At 47.4% G+C, this 15914-nt stretch overlaps 1 protein-coding gene across 12 annotated transcripts in view; it reads right to left on the reverse strand.

The window, feature by feature from the left end:
- Positions 1–15914, reverse strand: part of PLEKHM3 (pleckstrin homology domain containing M3) — a 181597-nt gene that overhangs the window by 69139 nt on the left and 96544 nt on the right. Inside the window, exons 7-8 of one of the 12 annotated variants that reach the window (XM_036318707.1) lie at positions 15648–15747; positions 3373–3388 (exon numbers count right to left, since the gene is read on the reverse strand). The exons of 9 other annotated variants lie outside the window; for them this stretch is intronic. In XM_036318707.1, the coding sequence (XP_036174600.1) occupies positions 15712–15747 (36 nt within the window). In that variant the 3' untranslated portion in view covers positions 3373–3388; positions 15648–15711. Of the gene's footprint in view, positions 1–2157; positions 2200–3372; positions 3389–15636; positions 15748–15914 lie in introns of those variants that run through there. 2 more of the 12 variants (XM_036318708.1, XM_036318706.1) reach the window with 2 other exon arrangements.

Below are 15914 nucleotides of genomic sequence, written 5' to 3' on the forward strand. Positions count from 1 at the left end.
GGGCCAGACTCTGGTTTTTGAGCTTCAGCTCTACATCATGATGACCACATAGTGTCTCTTCTGCTGCTTCTATTGGGCTGTCATCACTCAGCTTTATAATATGGCTTTTAAAGGGTATGATCACTAAAAAGTCAACTACTGTTTTCAAAGTATTTTTTTAAATTTCTAGTATCAGTGCTTGCTGGGCCATTTGACAAAGCATTTTCACTACCCACTTTAATAATTTGCTAACATACTTCAATAAAGTTTCAATAGATGGTTTATTCACTTCCTTATTAGTCATATAAAGTAAATTATTAACCATGTCAGAGATGGAGAAATTGAGGTCATCTAAACTAGAAAAGATTGGTGGTGGTCGTAGAAATAGAAGCTGAAATAAATGTCCAATTGTCCAGGCAGGGAATCCCCTTTGTAACAGATCTGAGTTTCTAGCGTCAGTTAAGGTGTCCTTCCTATTCATTGGTAGCTTTCACTGTTAGAAAAAATACAGAGAAAGGAAGCACCTGTGGTCATAGAGTGTCTGATAAAGCCACACGACAGTGTCATAAATCAGCTGCACCTTGTTAATATGACCGAGAGGGACTTTCAACAACAGGCTCACAGAGTGTTCCCTGTGTGCCTGGCGTTCTTCTATGCATTTTACACATTTGTAACAACCTCACAACATTGTGGGTATCTACTTTAACCCCATTTCACAGATAAGGAAACTGAGGCACAACAAGTTTAAGATGCAGCCGAGATGCAAACCCAGGCTGTCTGGCTCTCAACCATTATGCTAGCCTGCCTTTCAGAGGGCATGCCGGAGCTAAACAACGGACTGCGGTTAATTAAAGGCTTACGGGAAAGGCAGCCCTACAGAGAAAACGAGAGATAAACGTTAGTGAGGTCTTCGGTTCACAAACGCTCCCTTACGCAATAACAGAGCCAGAGTTAACAGCGTCTTTTGAGTTCATTCTCATCCTTGCCTTCCTCTTCCTGTAACTGCCACATCCACTTACCTCGGACTTACCGGGCACTTCTTCTTGCCCGGGCCCTGCCCTTAGTGGTGGGGACCACGATGAATAAGATAAAGACTTGATTCAAGGTTGGATCTTTCACTTATGGTTTATTTTAAAAGGCTCTTGGGAGCAGACCTGAGACTAAGTAACACAGGTGTATTGTAATATGGGAATGAGTAACATAGTCTTGGCAGAAACCATAAAATCTTCCCCTTCTGTGCCCAGCCTGGAGCTGAGGACAGCCACAAGGGGGGCTCTCCCAGCACTACCCACTAGACGTGTCTTGTCTCACACACGTTTTGAACTCATGCACCACGGTGTGTAGCGCCTAGCACTTAAATACTTGAGAGGCTGTAAAACACAGTCCGTCAGTCAAGGAGTGCCAGTAATTCCCTGAGGTGCTCATAACCATTCTTTAAGGTGATAGTATTCTTTTTTTTATTGTGGTAAATAGACATGAAACTTACCATTCCCGCCATTTTTAGGTATATCTCGTAATCACTGTTGGTCACACTTCGTTGATTACTTCCCTAAGTACCATGGCTTCTTCTCTACTTCTAACCACTTCATGGGTAATAAAGTTGTAATTCAAGCAATAAGCTGGGTTTTCCCAACTGGCACCACTGGCCATGCTAGTATCTGAGAGAGACCCAGTTTGGGATGACTTCAGGCCTTGTGGTCCCCTGCCCTCCCCACCCTCGATAAATTCAGAAGCTACTCAGAGGTCTAAGGTTTCTTTGCCTCCCTCATTCGAAGCAGCTGAATCAACTTCTCTCTCCACCCCTTTCATTATCCCATTCGGTCCACCCCGTTGCCATCAGTAGGGTGGAGACGCATCGCTTATAAGTGTGCTGGAGAAAACCCCAGCAGCAAGAAACTAGAATAACTTGCTCCTGCTAACAAAACAAACCAGAAAACACAGTAGGGGCCAAGACCTCACAGTAGCCGAGTTCCAAATCCTTCCTTATCCTGAGGAGACAGACTGCCTGCCTCTCTATTCTAAGCGCAGGCACTGTGGCTTAAGCAAACTCATAGAAGGAATTCAAGCCTCAAGATCCATTTTCAGCTTTCCCCAGATCCCACGTGCTTTGCATCCTCCCCCCATCCTGCCCGGCCAAATGTGAAAGCCCATGGAAAGACCATTACCTCTCGCTTTGAAAGGACTTGGATGTCCTTATGAACTGACTCCTGGCTGAAAATTCTGGACCCGTGGAGACAGAGAAAGCAGCAGCCAGTTGGAAAACAAAAAAAGAGTTGTTATCTCTAGGTTAAATTAGACTCAGATCTGCTTAATACCTTGGCCAACTTATGCCACAACTATTTTGGCCCCTTCCGCCACCCCGAAGCCTTCTGTGGCCAACGTGTGCCGCTGCACTGCTGTCTGACACCGTGTGCCAGCAGGCCGCTGTGCCGACGCCGAGTAACACCCTTCCTCCTTCGGGTTTTGGGGGAGCAGGGAGGACTGCTAATTCCTTCTGTGACCACTGGCTAAGAGCTGAGCGGCCAAGAGTTTGGTAAATTATATACACACCTAAAATGCCCGCTGCTCCAGAGCTTTTTGCTCTGTGCTCCCAGGGGCTGGAGAGAAGCTTTAGGCTGAAGGCCGTTCCAGGAGAGTCGGGTTTTCTGACCACATTATGTGGGAGGGATGCTAGCAGGACTCCAGGCAGGCAGGGTCTTGGGCAGCAAGGCTTCATTTTGGATACGTGTGTATCCCAGTGATTGGAGCCAATGGGCAAGGAGGAGCATTAAAAATAGTCGCAGTTGTGAACACACACGCGCACGCTCACACACACGAGCAGGGCGAGAAAGACGCTCTATCGCAAAGGTCTGTTTGGGACAGACTAGCTAATACGTAAACATGCACTGACCCAGGTCAGCCGAGCTGTGAATATAGAATGTGCTCCTTCTAAACTCCTGGAAACAAAACGAAAAGCAAATTCATGGTATCATAAATCCCACGTAATCAGCCTGCTTTCCCCTTTGGGACTATAAATGGGTATAATCTATGCGGTGTCTAGTTTCTTTGTTCGAGAATTTTGCTGCTGTTGACGACTGCAGGGCACTCACTGGGTTGGACGGAATGGGACTGTTCTGACCGCATGGCAGCGGTGAAACGCACCTGTAGGAATTTCAGGAGCTGTGGCCTACTCGGGCCAGGTGGCTCCGGTCACATCGGCACCAAGTCTCTTGGTCATTAGGCTCTTTGGCCCGTGGGGTGCTGACACTCTGGGTGCATTTACCTGGTTCTGTTCCCCACTTTCCCCTCTTATTCCCTGCTCCACCACCCAGTGGAATGATTTGGTGGGGCTTCGGCAATAGCAGGGTCTGGCCCTGCTGCCTCCTGGGTCTTGGTACCAGTTTGCCTCTAGACATGGAGAATGTTGGTGCTGGAAGGAAATGGTAGAAGGTGGCGGTTCAGAGTGTGCCTCTGGAGAAGGGGACCCCTCAACTGCAGCTGACTGTATTCGTTATTCTTTGTTTTAAGTCAGAAACATTGCATCCCACATTGAAACAAAACAAAGGAGGGAGAGGGCTAGAATAGGACAGCCTGGGCCAGTGGTTCTCAACCTTCTGGCCCTTTAAATACAGTTCCTCATATTGTGACCCAATCATAAAATTATTTTCGTTGCTACTTCATAACTGTAATGTTGCTACTGTTATGAATCATAATGTAAATATCTGATATGCAGGATGGTCTTAGGCGACTCCTGTGAAAGGGTCGTTCGACTGCCAAAGGGGTCTCGACCCACAGGTTGAGAACCGCTGGTTTAAACCCTAGCTCCTCCACTGCTAGCTAGATAGACAGCTTTGGGCAAGTTCACCTCATTTGTAAAAGGTGGATAATAATAGTCTCTATCACAGAGGCTGTAGTGAGGATCAAACGAGGTCATCTGTGTCCACTGCAAACAGGGTCTGGCCTAAAGATAAGCACTCAATAATAAAAGTAACATTTTGGAGGCATATTTAAAAAGCAGATATTATTAATCTAATCATTAGGACAGCTTTTCCACTTTACAAAGATTTTTAAGCACCGGAGAGATTATGTGACTTACTAAAGGATAAGCTGTTGTCACCCTGGATTGTGGGTTTTCTAAATGCTCCGCTCTCTCTCCTTGACTAAGTGATATGAAATGACAGTAAATGAGCAAGCCCCTTGCCTTCAGTGAGTGTGCCTAGCTCAGGAACTGAAGAAAGCAGACTGAAAACCCAGGCCCTTTTAGCTCCTCCTGCCTGTCAGACGAACAGTCCCTGCCCCCCAGCAGGCAGTAGGCAGAGAAAGGAGAAAAAGATGAAACTCAAATTGGTAGTTTTATTACCTGCGATTGCCTAGCCTACTTTCTCTCTGCACCCTTGACCTCTGCTCTAGCCAGGAATCCACTCACAATACCCTCCCCCTGACCCCCTTTATTCTTCAGCTCTAAACCTCCTCTTATAATGCGCCATCCGTTTATTGTCCCTTATGCACACCTGAGCTGCAGTGGGCTCTCGCTGTTAGCCCAACACAAACACCAACTCCTAGATAACCTGGCTGATGTAGCAAACCCACTACATGGCATATCATCTTCTTATATTTTTATTGGCCAACTTGTGTGTGCTGGGTGTTATTCTAACTGCCACTGGATAATAAGGTACTGAGATAATTTGTCTTTAAGGAATATGTGAAATCAAAATATTTAACTTGTTTATATAAGCTGTCCTTCATATCATATCTGTAAAAATGCTTGAAACAGCTATTTCATGGAAGAAGAAAAAAAAAAAAAAGCAAATCATCAGTTGCCCTCTGGCAAAGGAAAATCTTGACATTTGTCCCTGGGGACTGGAGGGGCTGAGATCTGGCTCCAGCTCCAGGTTCCTGGCTGTGCCCACAGCCGGGCTGCTTTGTGCAAACTGTCTGGGAAACTCCAGAAAGTAGATGTAAGTAGAGGGGCTTCCAAAACTTCACTGCTTCTCAAGTATCATAAAGTCATAGAACCCCGGTCCTGAAGCTGGAAGGGGCTGTAAAAATCGCTAATTCAACCTTTTACCTCACAAATGAGGACACTTCAGACTCGAAGTAAAGGGATGAAGGTGGTTTCTATCCAAATAGACCGTGACTCTCTTTTTGGGAACAGATATAGGACAAAGCCAAAGCCTAAAAAAAAAAAAAAAAAAAAAAAAAAAAAAAAAGTGGTCCAAATTTGGATGTACTATATAAAATTGTCATTTAAAGATGCCATATATCTTTAACTTACTGGTTAATAGGGCTAAGAATAATCCCTATAAGGGTTAAGTTAAAATCTATTAGAAAAGAAACCCAGCTTTTATGAAGCCCGAGAAGTGCTAGGGACGGGGATATTTTCAGAGGTAAGCCGAGCTTCCACTCCTGAGTGAGACTTAATGGGACACACGCATTCAGGGAGATGCGTGGAATTTAAACACAATTCAACGCCAGTTAATTCCAAGAGTAAAGGCCCTTCAGTCCAAGCTGCCTTCCGCCTCAGCATTAAAGGAAGCCAGAAAGCCAATTACACTCACAGCAGGGCCTCCCCCCTACTGCAAGGGAGGAATGAATGCACTGCAAATTCTGTATGTGCTTTACACGCTAGTAAAACTATGATTGCAGGTGGGAAGAAACATGGATTTTCTTTGTTTCTGCCAACATTTCAGTCTGGGAAACTCCTCCCTCCTCTACCTGCAGAAATAGGGTGGACTCAATATTTTTTTAAGCACAGAAAATAGTCTTTGATTCTGTAAAATTGAAAAGGTACCTGTGCACAGCCCACCCAAAGGGCATGCATCCTTCAAAGAGACAGGTGCTGAAGGTGCCTACCGTTTGGGGGAAGCCCAAACCAACCCTCTGGTCCAACCTCAGGCCTCTCAGCAAGACCAAAGAAAGGTGGTGAGGCTGGAGGGCCAGACCTGAGTGCTCCACCATAACCGCAGGGAGAGCTCCTTGCCTGGGGGTGGGTTCTCCAAGTGCAATTCCCTGTGCGGCCACCAGGGGAAGGCTAGTCTAGGACCACCCTGGAGGCAGGGAAAGCGTTCCCTACCCAGGTGCTGGGCCCTACGGTGACAGCTGCTGCTATGGCAAAATCCAGGACTAGGAACACCTACAGAACCCGAGGGGTAAAACTGGGTGTAGCAAACATTGTTTCTGTGGTGTCAGCTGGAGTCTAGTGTCCACAGATGCAGAGTCTTAGTGACGCTGGAGAAAGCTGGCTACAGGGAGCCACTGGTGAAAAGGTCCCCATCTCATAACAACACTTAAGACCAGCACTTATACCACTAGGAAGGCTCATATACTTGACCCTGAAGTCAGCAGCAATTCAGGACATTGTCATATGCAGAATGAAGCGGGCATTGTCCACAGAACTTGCAAAGATCTGAGCCCTCAGGTCCGCAGTGGCCTTGAAATAATATCCTGTCTCTAACCTGGGGTCCCTTCTCCAGGTGTCCCCAGATTCTGCTCTCTAGTCTCTGATATCAGCTTCCAGGTTCCTTTCTAGGTAGGAGGCCAGGTCATTCAGACATTGCATAGTCACCTTCTCATTCTGGATCCCCCTATGCGCCCTCCCCCCTCGCCCTCCCCACTGCCAGGCCCCGGGCCCCCAGCTGTCTTGCACGCTGGTGGAGTGGGACACGGAGATCCGAGAGCCCGATGCCTGCAGAGACACAGGCTGTGCTGCTGGCCAGTCCCACGGGGCCCAGGGTGGCTGGAGAAGCTGGAGTGGGTGCTGAAGTTCATGTTGTTTGGGGAGGAAGGTGAGAGGCTGAGACTCGGGTTCAAGACGCTCAAGCACAGTTCTAAGTGCCTGATAGATATGAATGCCGCTAAACCTCACAAAAATCTTTTGGGGAAGGTACTATATTCCTCACTTCAGAGATGAAGTGCCTCTTGAGGAAGAGAAGTGACTTGCCCAAGGTCACCTAGTGAGTCTGGCATGAGCTGGCATTTGAGCGTGGGCAGTCAGGCTCCAAGGCCCCAGCACATAACCACTGCACCATCCACCTGTCTGCGATGCCCAAGGTCAGGTATCATTACCGCTCTGGAGACCTTTGCTCCAGGCAGAAACTCCATCCCACGCAGGCCTCACGCTGGCCTGCTGGTCTCCTGACAGCCATCTTAATTTTGATTTCTATTTAATTTTCCACCTCACAAAGCAGTGCCGGGCAGAGGGAATCTGGGGATACCGTTTGAATATGATTTATTAACCGACAGCTCCGGGAAGTGGAGGGCTTCCTTGCTGCCACCTGACCTCTGAATGTTTGCGTTGCTGCCCTGACCTTGCAGAGTGACCTGGAATGGCTTGCCCGTTTCCTTGTGCGTGTCCACTCTCAGAGCCCTGCTGTCAGCCTGCGCATGTCTGTCAATTAGGACCTCGAGGGCTGGGGATGGGGTCTGCGGGCTTTTGAGGAGCACAATCTAACCCTAACCTCTAGATTCCTTCTCGTAATTGAGCATTCATTAGTTTGACGGAACAAAAGCAGGCATTCTCTAGTATAAAGCAGAGGTCAAAACCAGTGGCTGTGTTTTGTTTGGCCTGCAGTGTGTTTAAATATTGAGAAATTTCACATAAAAATACGGATTTCCGGCTTTTCTTGGAAAACGGGAAGGCATGACAACGGGGGCGACTGAGTAGCAGCTGTCCCCGCAGAGGGGGGCACTCTCTGGTTTGTCATCACGGCCGCCGCACGTCTCACCTTGGCCCTGCTTGGGCACAGATGCCGCTTGCCTGGCCTCTGCCATAATCCAAGTCTACTGAACCCTGTTCTAAAACCCTGTTCCCTCCTTTCGAACGCGGACGGCGCTGCCCAGTGTGCTTGGCCCACCCCTACAGCTGCACCTTTCTATTCTGTCCCCAGCACCTGACACAGAAAGTGGCACATAAGAGATAGTTATCGCTTCCTTTTTATCTGGGTGAATAAATGAAGGACTTGCTCTCAGGAAGAAAGTGAATTTGAGGGACAAGAAACCTGTTCGGCAGCTATGAAGCCCAGGCTTGTTAATGCTTCGGCAGCTTTCTGAATGACTGAGGCTGCTGCCTAGGCCTTTGCATTGTTTGCTGTGCTGTAAAGATCTTCCCTGCTGTCACCAATGACTCTGAATCTTGTTTAACATTCCAGGAGCAAATGTGTTGATGGTTTAACAGGATTTAGCCAGAAATGAAAACAAAACAAAACAAAAAACAAGTCATAATAGGAAGAGCTATTTTTTTCTCAGAAAAATGAGGGCGATGTTGTTGAAAAGCAGCAAGTTCCAAATGTAGATGGAACTGCAGGCTGCTGTCACAGCCAATAGTCTTGGCTAAGACACACGTGCTAATCTGTCCTTTGAGGCGACCACACTTCCGGTTCCAGTTCTGGAGCATCGTCCAGTGCATGGACTTTGTGGAAGTGCTAGAACCTCCTAAGGCCTCAACACCTAACAAGAAAGAGCTCTCTCTCTATCCCCCGGCCCCCTGAAGAGCAGCAGCAAATGTAGACTGTTGACATGAGGCCCCGCGGGGTAAAGTCCCACTGGTATTGCTAAGTTGAGCAGAATCCTGGGCAGCCTCATACCAGAAGTTCTCGGCACACAGACAGAGTACAGGAGTCTGACCACAATCAGTAAGAACCATTAGTCCTTTTCTGAGAAAATAAGTTCTCTCAACTTCAAGGTGACCATGGCTCTGGACACACAGTATGTGCTTAGTAAATGTTTGCTAAATGAAAACATGAACAGGAAGAGAACACCCAGCCAGGGGTTTGGTGATAGCAAACGATCATGTTTCAGGAGCACAGGTGGGTGGGAACAGTTATAAACTCTACCCTCTGCAGCTCTAGGCTGGGGAGACTTTCACAATGTCTTTAGAACAGACTTTCATGTCTCAGGAAAGCAGAGTGACCCCCGTCATACTCATTCCATGAATGTTTGCTGAGACAATTTATCAAAATAATCCTGAAGCATGCAGTCAAAACGTTCTTCAGAAACGTCCAAGTCAGTAATGAAAATGTTCTCCTGCTCGTTTCCATCACAGAAACACTGTGATTGGTCACGAGGGGTTCGGGGCTCCCAAGGCCCAAAAGTCCTCTGTCACTCCCCTCTGCCTGGCCCACATCCACAGGGCCTTGCGTCACCTTTAGAACCACAGCTTCTAGGAAGCCTTCCCTGACAGCTGAGTTCCTAGGCGTTTGTTCTGGTTACTACGGCTGAAAACAAATTACCCCAAAACCTAGGCAGCCTCTAAAACCTAGGCAGCCGCAGCCTCATCTCATAACAACACTAAGACCAGTACTTATACCACTAGGAAGGCTCATATACTTGACCCTGAAGTCAGCAGCAGTTCCAGACAATCGTTTCATTATGCTTAGGTTCTACAGGCCCGAGTTCAAGCAGGACACAGTGGAGATGGCTTGTCTGAGCTCCGTGGTGGCTTGTCCTTCTCTGTAGCCTCCTTGCAAGCTAGGGGTGGGAGCCATTTGAAGGCATTTTCACTCATGTGTTTGGTGTTGATAATGGCTGTCAGCCAGGACTCCTCATGGGCTGGTTGACATAATGGCTGCTTAACAAGAGTGAACGTCCACACAGAGCACCAGGATGAAGCTGTATCATTCTGTGACCCAGCCTTGCAGGTCACACAGCATCACCCCCATGGTCACAGGCCCATCCAAATCCAGGGAGAGGGAACGCAGACCCCGCCGCCCCCTCTCGATGGGAGGAATGTCAAAGTCACAGTGTACGCAGGGCGTGCGGGATGAAAGCGACCGCTGTGTCCACCTTCACAAAATAGAACCTGCCACACTTGGTTAGATGTGTTTCCCAAGGGCCCTGTGTTCAAACCCATTGACTTAAAAGGTGCTTATCTGCCGCTTTCATTAGACTGTGAACTGGATGAGGAAAGGGACCGGGACTTACTCACCTTCATGCCCTCTGTTCCCAGCACAGTGCCCAGCACACAGAAGGCATTCAACACATTTGTTGAACTGAACCGAATAGAAAGGAAGAGCCAGAAGGGCCCTTTCCTGTTGGCTGTTGGTGGCATAAGGGAAGTTTGACCAGGGAAATAGAATTAGCGTGAGGGGAGAGCACCCAGACCCCTTTCTGGGGCCAAGTATGTATGATACTCGCTGTGAGTGTATCACACATGAGAGGGAATGCTTGCTTCCTTAGGCCTCTCAGGCTGTTTATAGAAAGTGACTGTAAAGAGTTGTTGCTGGTTTCGTGTCTCTCTTTTTTTGGGCTTTTTGGAAGTATCTCCCCCTTTGTACCTCTGTGTCTCAAGCATGGCAGTATGAGATTGCCCAAGAGGCTGCCTGTTGTTAATACTCAGACGCTCGCTCATGTCGCACAGCAGCCGGACGCTGGACAAGGAGCCAGAGAACCTCGGCTTCCGTCTCGGTCCAGTCACTTGGTAGGAGCTGGGTAGCTCTGCCAGCCACTACCTTTCCACATCTCAGTTTTCCTGCCTGTCAAGGGGGGTGTGAAAAAGGCAGACCTGCCTCTCTTTCAAAGTTGTTTGGAAAAATGCTTTTTAAAAGATAAAGCAAAATACAAATACCAAATTCGATCATTGCAGGATACAGTGGTTTTAGAACACATTCGCATGTTCTTTGACAAGCCTGCTTTTGGAAGGTGAAGTCTAATTCTCTTTTCCATAAATGTGGGCCCAACAATGTGACTTCCTTCAAGTGGACAGAATGTGGCAGAAGTGATGCGAGCTGGCTTCTGGAGCAAGGTCCTGAGGAAGGACAGCTTCACCTGCTTCCAAGCTCCAGGTCGCTGGCCAGCCAGCCGTCACGTCCCGAGGACACGTGAGCAGCCCGTGGAGAGGCCCGTGGGGTGGAGCGGAGGCCTCCCACCAACCACCAGCACCAACTCGCCAGCTGTGCGATTAGCCCACCTTGGGAGGCAAAGGTGTCTTTGGGTGACTGCAATCCTGACCAACATCTGGACTGCAACCTCCTAACAGACTCCATACCCAAACTGCCCAACTAAACTGACCGAAAGTCCTCACCCAAAGAAACGGGGAGACAATGAAGGCTGACTTTTAAGTTACTAAGTTTTGGGGTAATTTGTTATACGGCAACAGCTAACTAATACTAACCAACCAGTGGTGTGGCAGACATCTGTTTCTCTGACCGTGTGATGAGTGAGTTTCGATCCAAATCCTTTCCTGCCTATTCCTAGTGACTCATAACATTCATGTGTGAGGGTCCAATTCCACCGCCAGTCTGATCCAGATGGTTGGATGCCAGGAAACTGGATGCCCGGGAAAGCAATTTCAGCAATGACTAAACAGTACTCAATTCTGTGGTGTATCCTCATCTATTACAATGTTGTTTATACTTTACGGGCTGAGGGTTGGCTTCTGGAATCCTCCTCTCAACCTGGAGGACAAGGCTCTCTATCCAACATTCACACACAATCATCTTTCCCACCTGGTTCCCAGCGCAGCCACACTGCCTGCCACTGCGACTGCCCGCCTTCCCTGTGCTCAGTCACTGCTCTGCGGACACAGATGTGTGGACACAGTTGGGTGTGGAGCCTGGGTCTGCAGACAAAGTTTTATCTAGGCAAAGACTAATCAGCTGGTATAAAGAGCAATCTGTATCACCACCTTGTTGATCAACTACTTTAAGTCACTCAGAGAGCTGGTTCCATCACCCAAACACCAAAACCCAGCAGTAAGATCAGCAGGACTCCAAAGACGGAGGCCTTGGGGGAGCAGAGACCTGGCGTCCGCCCTGGCGTGTGGCAGTACTGTCACTCCTCCCTCCACCCAAGATCTGAAATGCCGGGGAGACTGAACCCGAGGCAGGAACCGCTCAGCACCCACCGCTCCCCCGAGAAACTGTTTGCTCTGCTGCCAACCTGCCCATCCTTCACAGAATAGCATTCGATCCCTTCCTTCCCTCCGGAAAGATCGTCAAGGGAAACACACACGTGCGCTTGTTAGAGATCCACTTATTTAAAAGGCATGACTTTCCCACAGATAACATATGGAAAACTAACTCATTAATTGGTTGGAGCAACCCTGGTTAAAGGAGTGAACAGAGATTTAGTGATGTTTTCCCGAGGCCTCATTCCAGCCTCACCCCACGTTATGCTCAGGGGGGTTTGAAGGCAGCGGGCAGTGGCGGGCACCGGCGCTGGCCACAGAGCAACACAGGCGAGCTGTCACACTTTGTTTTTCTGCTTGTTAAATCCGAATGCTCCTAATTAGTTATCCTGCCCGATAACGCTTGGGCGGACAATGGCGTGGGGATCGGGGGTGCTGAGAGGCTGTGAATACGAGTTCCTCGGCTCCTGAGGCCGGGGGACTGCTGACTTGGCTGTGGTCCTGAGGCGCCGTGCTCCTCTCGGCTGTGAATTGAAAGACAGCAGCCCCGTGTGAATAAAGGTCATCACCTGTTACTTCTCCGGTGAAAGGGCAGCTGCGCTGGGTGCCCACTTAGGCTCGGCCTTTGTCTGCCGGCTCTGAATAGCGCCCACAGACAATAGCATTCTCTGGGTCTGTGTTTGCTTGGCAGGGCAGGGCCAGGCGAAATTACTTGCATAACTTCCTGGGAGAAGAATTCAGTAAAGTGTGTTTTTAACAAGTGGCCTTGAAATGCCTTCAACATGGCCTTTTGGTGATCACGCTCACTAGCTAGACAACACGAGAAAATCTGCAAGCTGGGACCACCGTCTGCATGACTCCTCCGAGGCCAGTGCTGACATATGTTTAGGTCACGCAGATGACAATCCCTACGCATGGGTCCGGAAGACTAGCAGAAAAGTTCACTGAAAAGGTAGCTAGCTGTTCAGGAATGTTTAATGTTCAGGAGGTTGAACAAGTCACCAATATTCTGACATGAAAAGCAGAGACTGTCATTTGGTTTTAGAGATCAGCATTTCTAATACTGTTTTGTTTCAGGGCTAACATGAAAATGATTAGTTGGTTTTCTGTTGGGAAGAGAGCTAGCGAGTTTAGGTTAGTGTACGTATGTGTGTGTATTCATCCATCCATCCATTCATTGGAAGTATATGCCCAGCTGCTGAGAGTAAGTGTTACTGTGTCAGCATAAAACAAACCGGCAGACCCTTGGGCCGCTGCTGAAAGGCAGTCTGCACTCAAATTACTCCCCTCTCCCTGGCTCCTGAGAGTTATGGGTCCCCCTCTCTGGCATCCTTTCCATTTCACGTCTCTTTAGTGAGTACTCCAAACTCCAGACTTTTCCATCTTTTTCATCATTAAAACTTCTCTGTTCAAGTCTCTCACCCCTCAAATATCATGCTATGTTTTCAACTGATGAATCAGACAAATGAATTGGTGCCAAAATAATTTATTCTTCTTAGGTAATATATTTCATATTAACTAGAATCTAAATTGCCTTAACCTGCAGGTAGAGTCTGGTTTGGAAATGTAGGGAAGGTGAACCATGGGCAAGTCCGTTCTTCAGACGGTCCCACAAGAGGAATGTATGTATTGGGCAGTGAGTGAGGCGGTGCAGGGAGTGGGTGGGGAGGGGCCCCCTCTAACCGGCTGCCTCACCCATGGGACCCTCCAGTATCCTTTCTCATGAATCATGGACAAACAGAATCATTTAGTGCTTAGCTTACACATGCCCCAAAGGTGAGTAACACCAGAAGAGTTAGTCATTAATATACATTTTGGGTTTTTGTCACCAGAGCGTGAGTAGCCAAAATTTAGAAGTTAAACCTGACCTTTCCTTTCAGCAGGTAGCGGGAACTTGAGAAGAAATCTCCTATCACTTACTCAGTCGGAGGAGTGACACATTAAACCAGGGGTCTGATGTGCTCCTTACGAGCAACTACACTCTCTTGAACATTAACTTACATAGACTAATGTATTCTACTGGTAAAACGTGGAACCTTCTCAGTGTTAAAATAGCTGAGGGGACGCGGGAAGGGGATGGTTCGCCCCGTGGTTCCCAGGGAAAGGGGAGAGCTATGCACGCAGAGTTAGGGCGTCTCCTTGCTGTCTCTCACAGGAGCGTCTCTTTTTATTGTATCCCCATCTTAAAGCTTTTCCATGGGTTGTGATAGTGATGGATAGACTGAAAATAACCAAACACAAATTCTATTCTGCTTCCCATTCTCAAAGTATCAAACCAGGAGAAAGCCCTTAAAAAGTAGTGCCTCCGTTTCAGAACATGCACCAACAGTACTGGAAATATCGGGGGTGGGGGTGGGGACGACACACTGTAAAGTAATCCCCATGATGTACACTGAACCCAGTACAACATAATATTGAAAGTAAGCTGTAATTGAAACATACAACTTAAAAAAAAGAAATTTTGAGATTTATAGATTTTAAAGCACCAATACTTGTCCATTGGTTCACATATGCTTAGTCATTGCCTGCCAAATCCTTTATAAGAACCACCTGTGGGCTCCAAAACACCACTGTGCAGTCTCACCTCCTGAAAGGAAGTTTCTGTTCATATGATTTTATTTTCTGTTAGATTTACAGTCAAAGGATTTAATAGGATTTTCTAGAAATTTTTACTTTGCTGATCAGAAACTCATCTGAAATTCCAAACTTAAGGAGTAACTCCAGCCTCTGCCCCATCTCCTCCCTCCCGTGGCCCTGCTACCAGGCCAGGAGGGGCCTTGGCTCCTGTCTTTCATGTTACATGTTACGGCGCCGATTACAGTCAGGTAGTGACTTGTTGTTCAGCTGCTGCTTCCACGATGTGCTAGTAAAACCCAGTGAGTAACTTAATCCCTGGGGAAATAGACCATTAGGGACTCGGTAGCAGCATAAGCTACGAATGTGGCCAGTAACTGGCACCCACAGGTGACACCAGCTCCAGCACCACTTGAGGGGGTTCGTTTGTCCAGCAGGGTCCGTCTGTGCTGTGTATTTTCCAACACCCAAGTGTACGATCAGAGGGGAGAATGCAGGCAGAGAGGCCAGGACGGTCAGATAATGAGAAGCGGGAAATGGCCTTGAATTCAAGCTGCATTAGTAGCTTGAATTCTTCAGCCAAATTGCTGAACTGAGTCTATTGGCTATAACTTTAGGGATTGTTATTTATGAAAATGAAAACAGACACACAGAGAGAGATAAGAAGATAGTAAATATTTTTGTGCCAGAATTATTTCAGCACCGTAATTTTTGTATTATTAGTGTTTTGTGTACTGCATTATGTTAAGATTGTATATACTTAAATTATAAATCCTCCTTTACAATGTTTATTAAATTCTTTTTTCTTTCTGGAGAGAAAGATGTCTATGTTTTGTGTTTTTAAACTATAAACTACTAAAAAATAATCAAATTCTTAAGAGAAATTTGGAGAAAGAAATCTGCCTTTAGGAAGGATATTTGTATTATTACTGAGATCTATAACTCTTTAGCTACTTGCTTTAGTTTATCTTCCTCTCCCCTGCAAAATTTATAAACTGAAATGCATGTCTCTATAGCTGTTTTATATGAGAGAAAGATCTGTGTTTAGAGAGAACTTTGTTTCAGGGGTGAGGGGAGAAATGAAGTGGGAGAAATGACTGACTGTGAAACTCCTCAGCTGACATGAAACAGGATGACAATAAGCCAGACAGAGGCCAAACGGTACAGGACAAATGGGGCTGGCCAGCTGGGGCAGGTAGGCCGGGCCACCTGCCACCACTAATATGCTCTGTCACAAAGCAACAGTATTTTTTTCCTCTGTGTGTTCCCTTACCTGTTTATCTGCAAGAACAGTTCAGAGCCAGAAAACGTGGATGAGATTTACTCAGAAGCCAAGGTTAGATGAGGTGGAGGTGCCCTTCAGTATTGATAGCCTAGATGTAGACAGATCAAAAGCTAAATCCAATTTAACCCACCCCAGGCAGGAAAAGTAATTGAATTAAACCTCCTCTAAATATGATAAGTTTGGGGGTTTTAAAGCCAGGCACAAAGAGCCAGGTTGGAGTAAATGGACGCAGGGAGCTCGAGCCGCCCCGCCCAC

The sequence above is a fragment of the Myotis myotis genome, unplaced genomic scaffold (genome assembly GCF_014108235.1).
Source record: "Myotis myotis isolate mMyoMyo1 unplaced genomic scaffold, mMyoMyo1.p scaffold_m19_p_8, whole genome shotgun sequence".
Taxonomy (NCBI): domain Eukaryota; kingdom Metazoa; phylum Chordata; class Mammalia; order Chiroptera; family Vespertilionidae; genus Myotis; species Myotis myotis.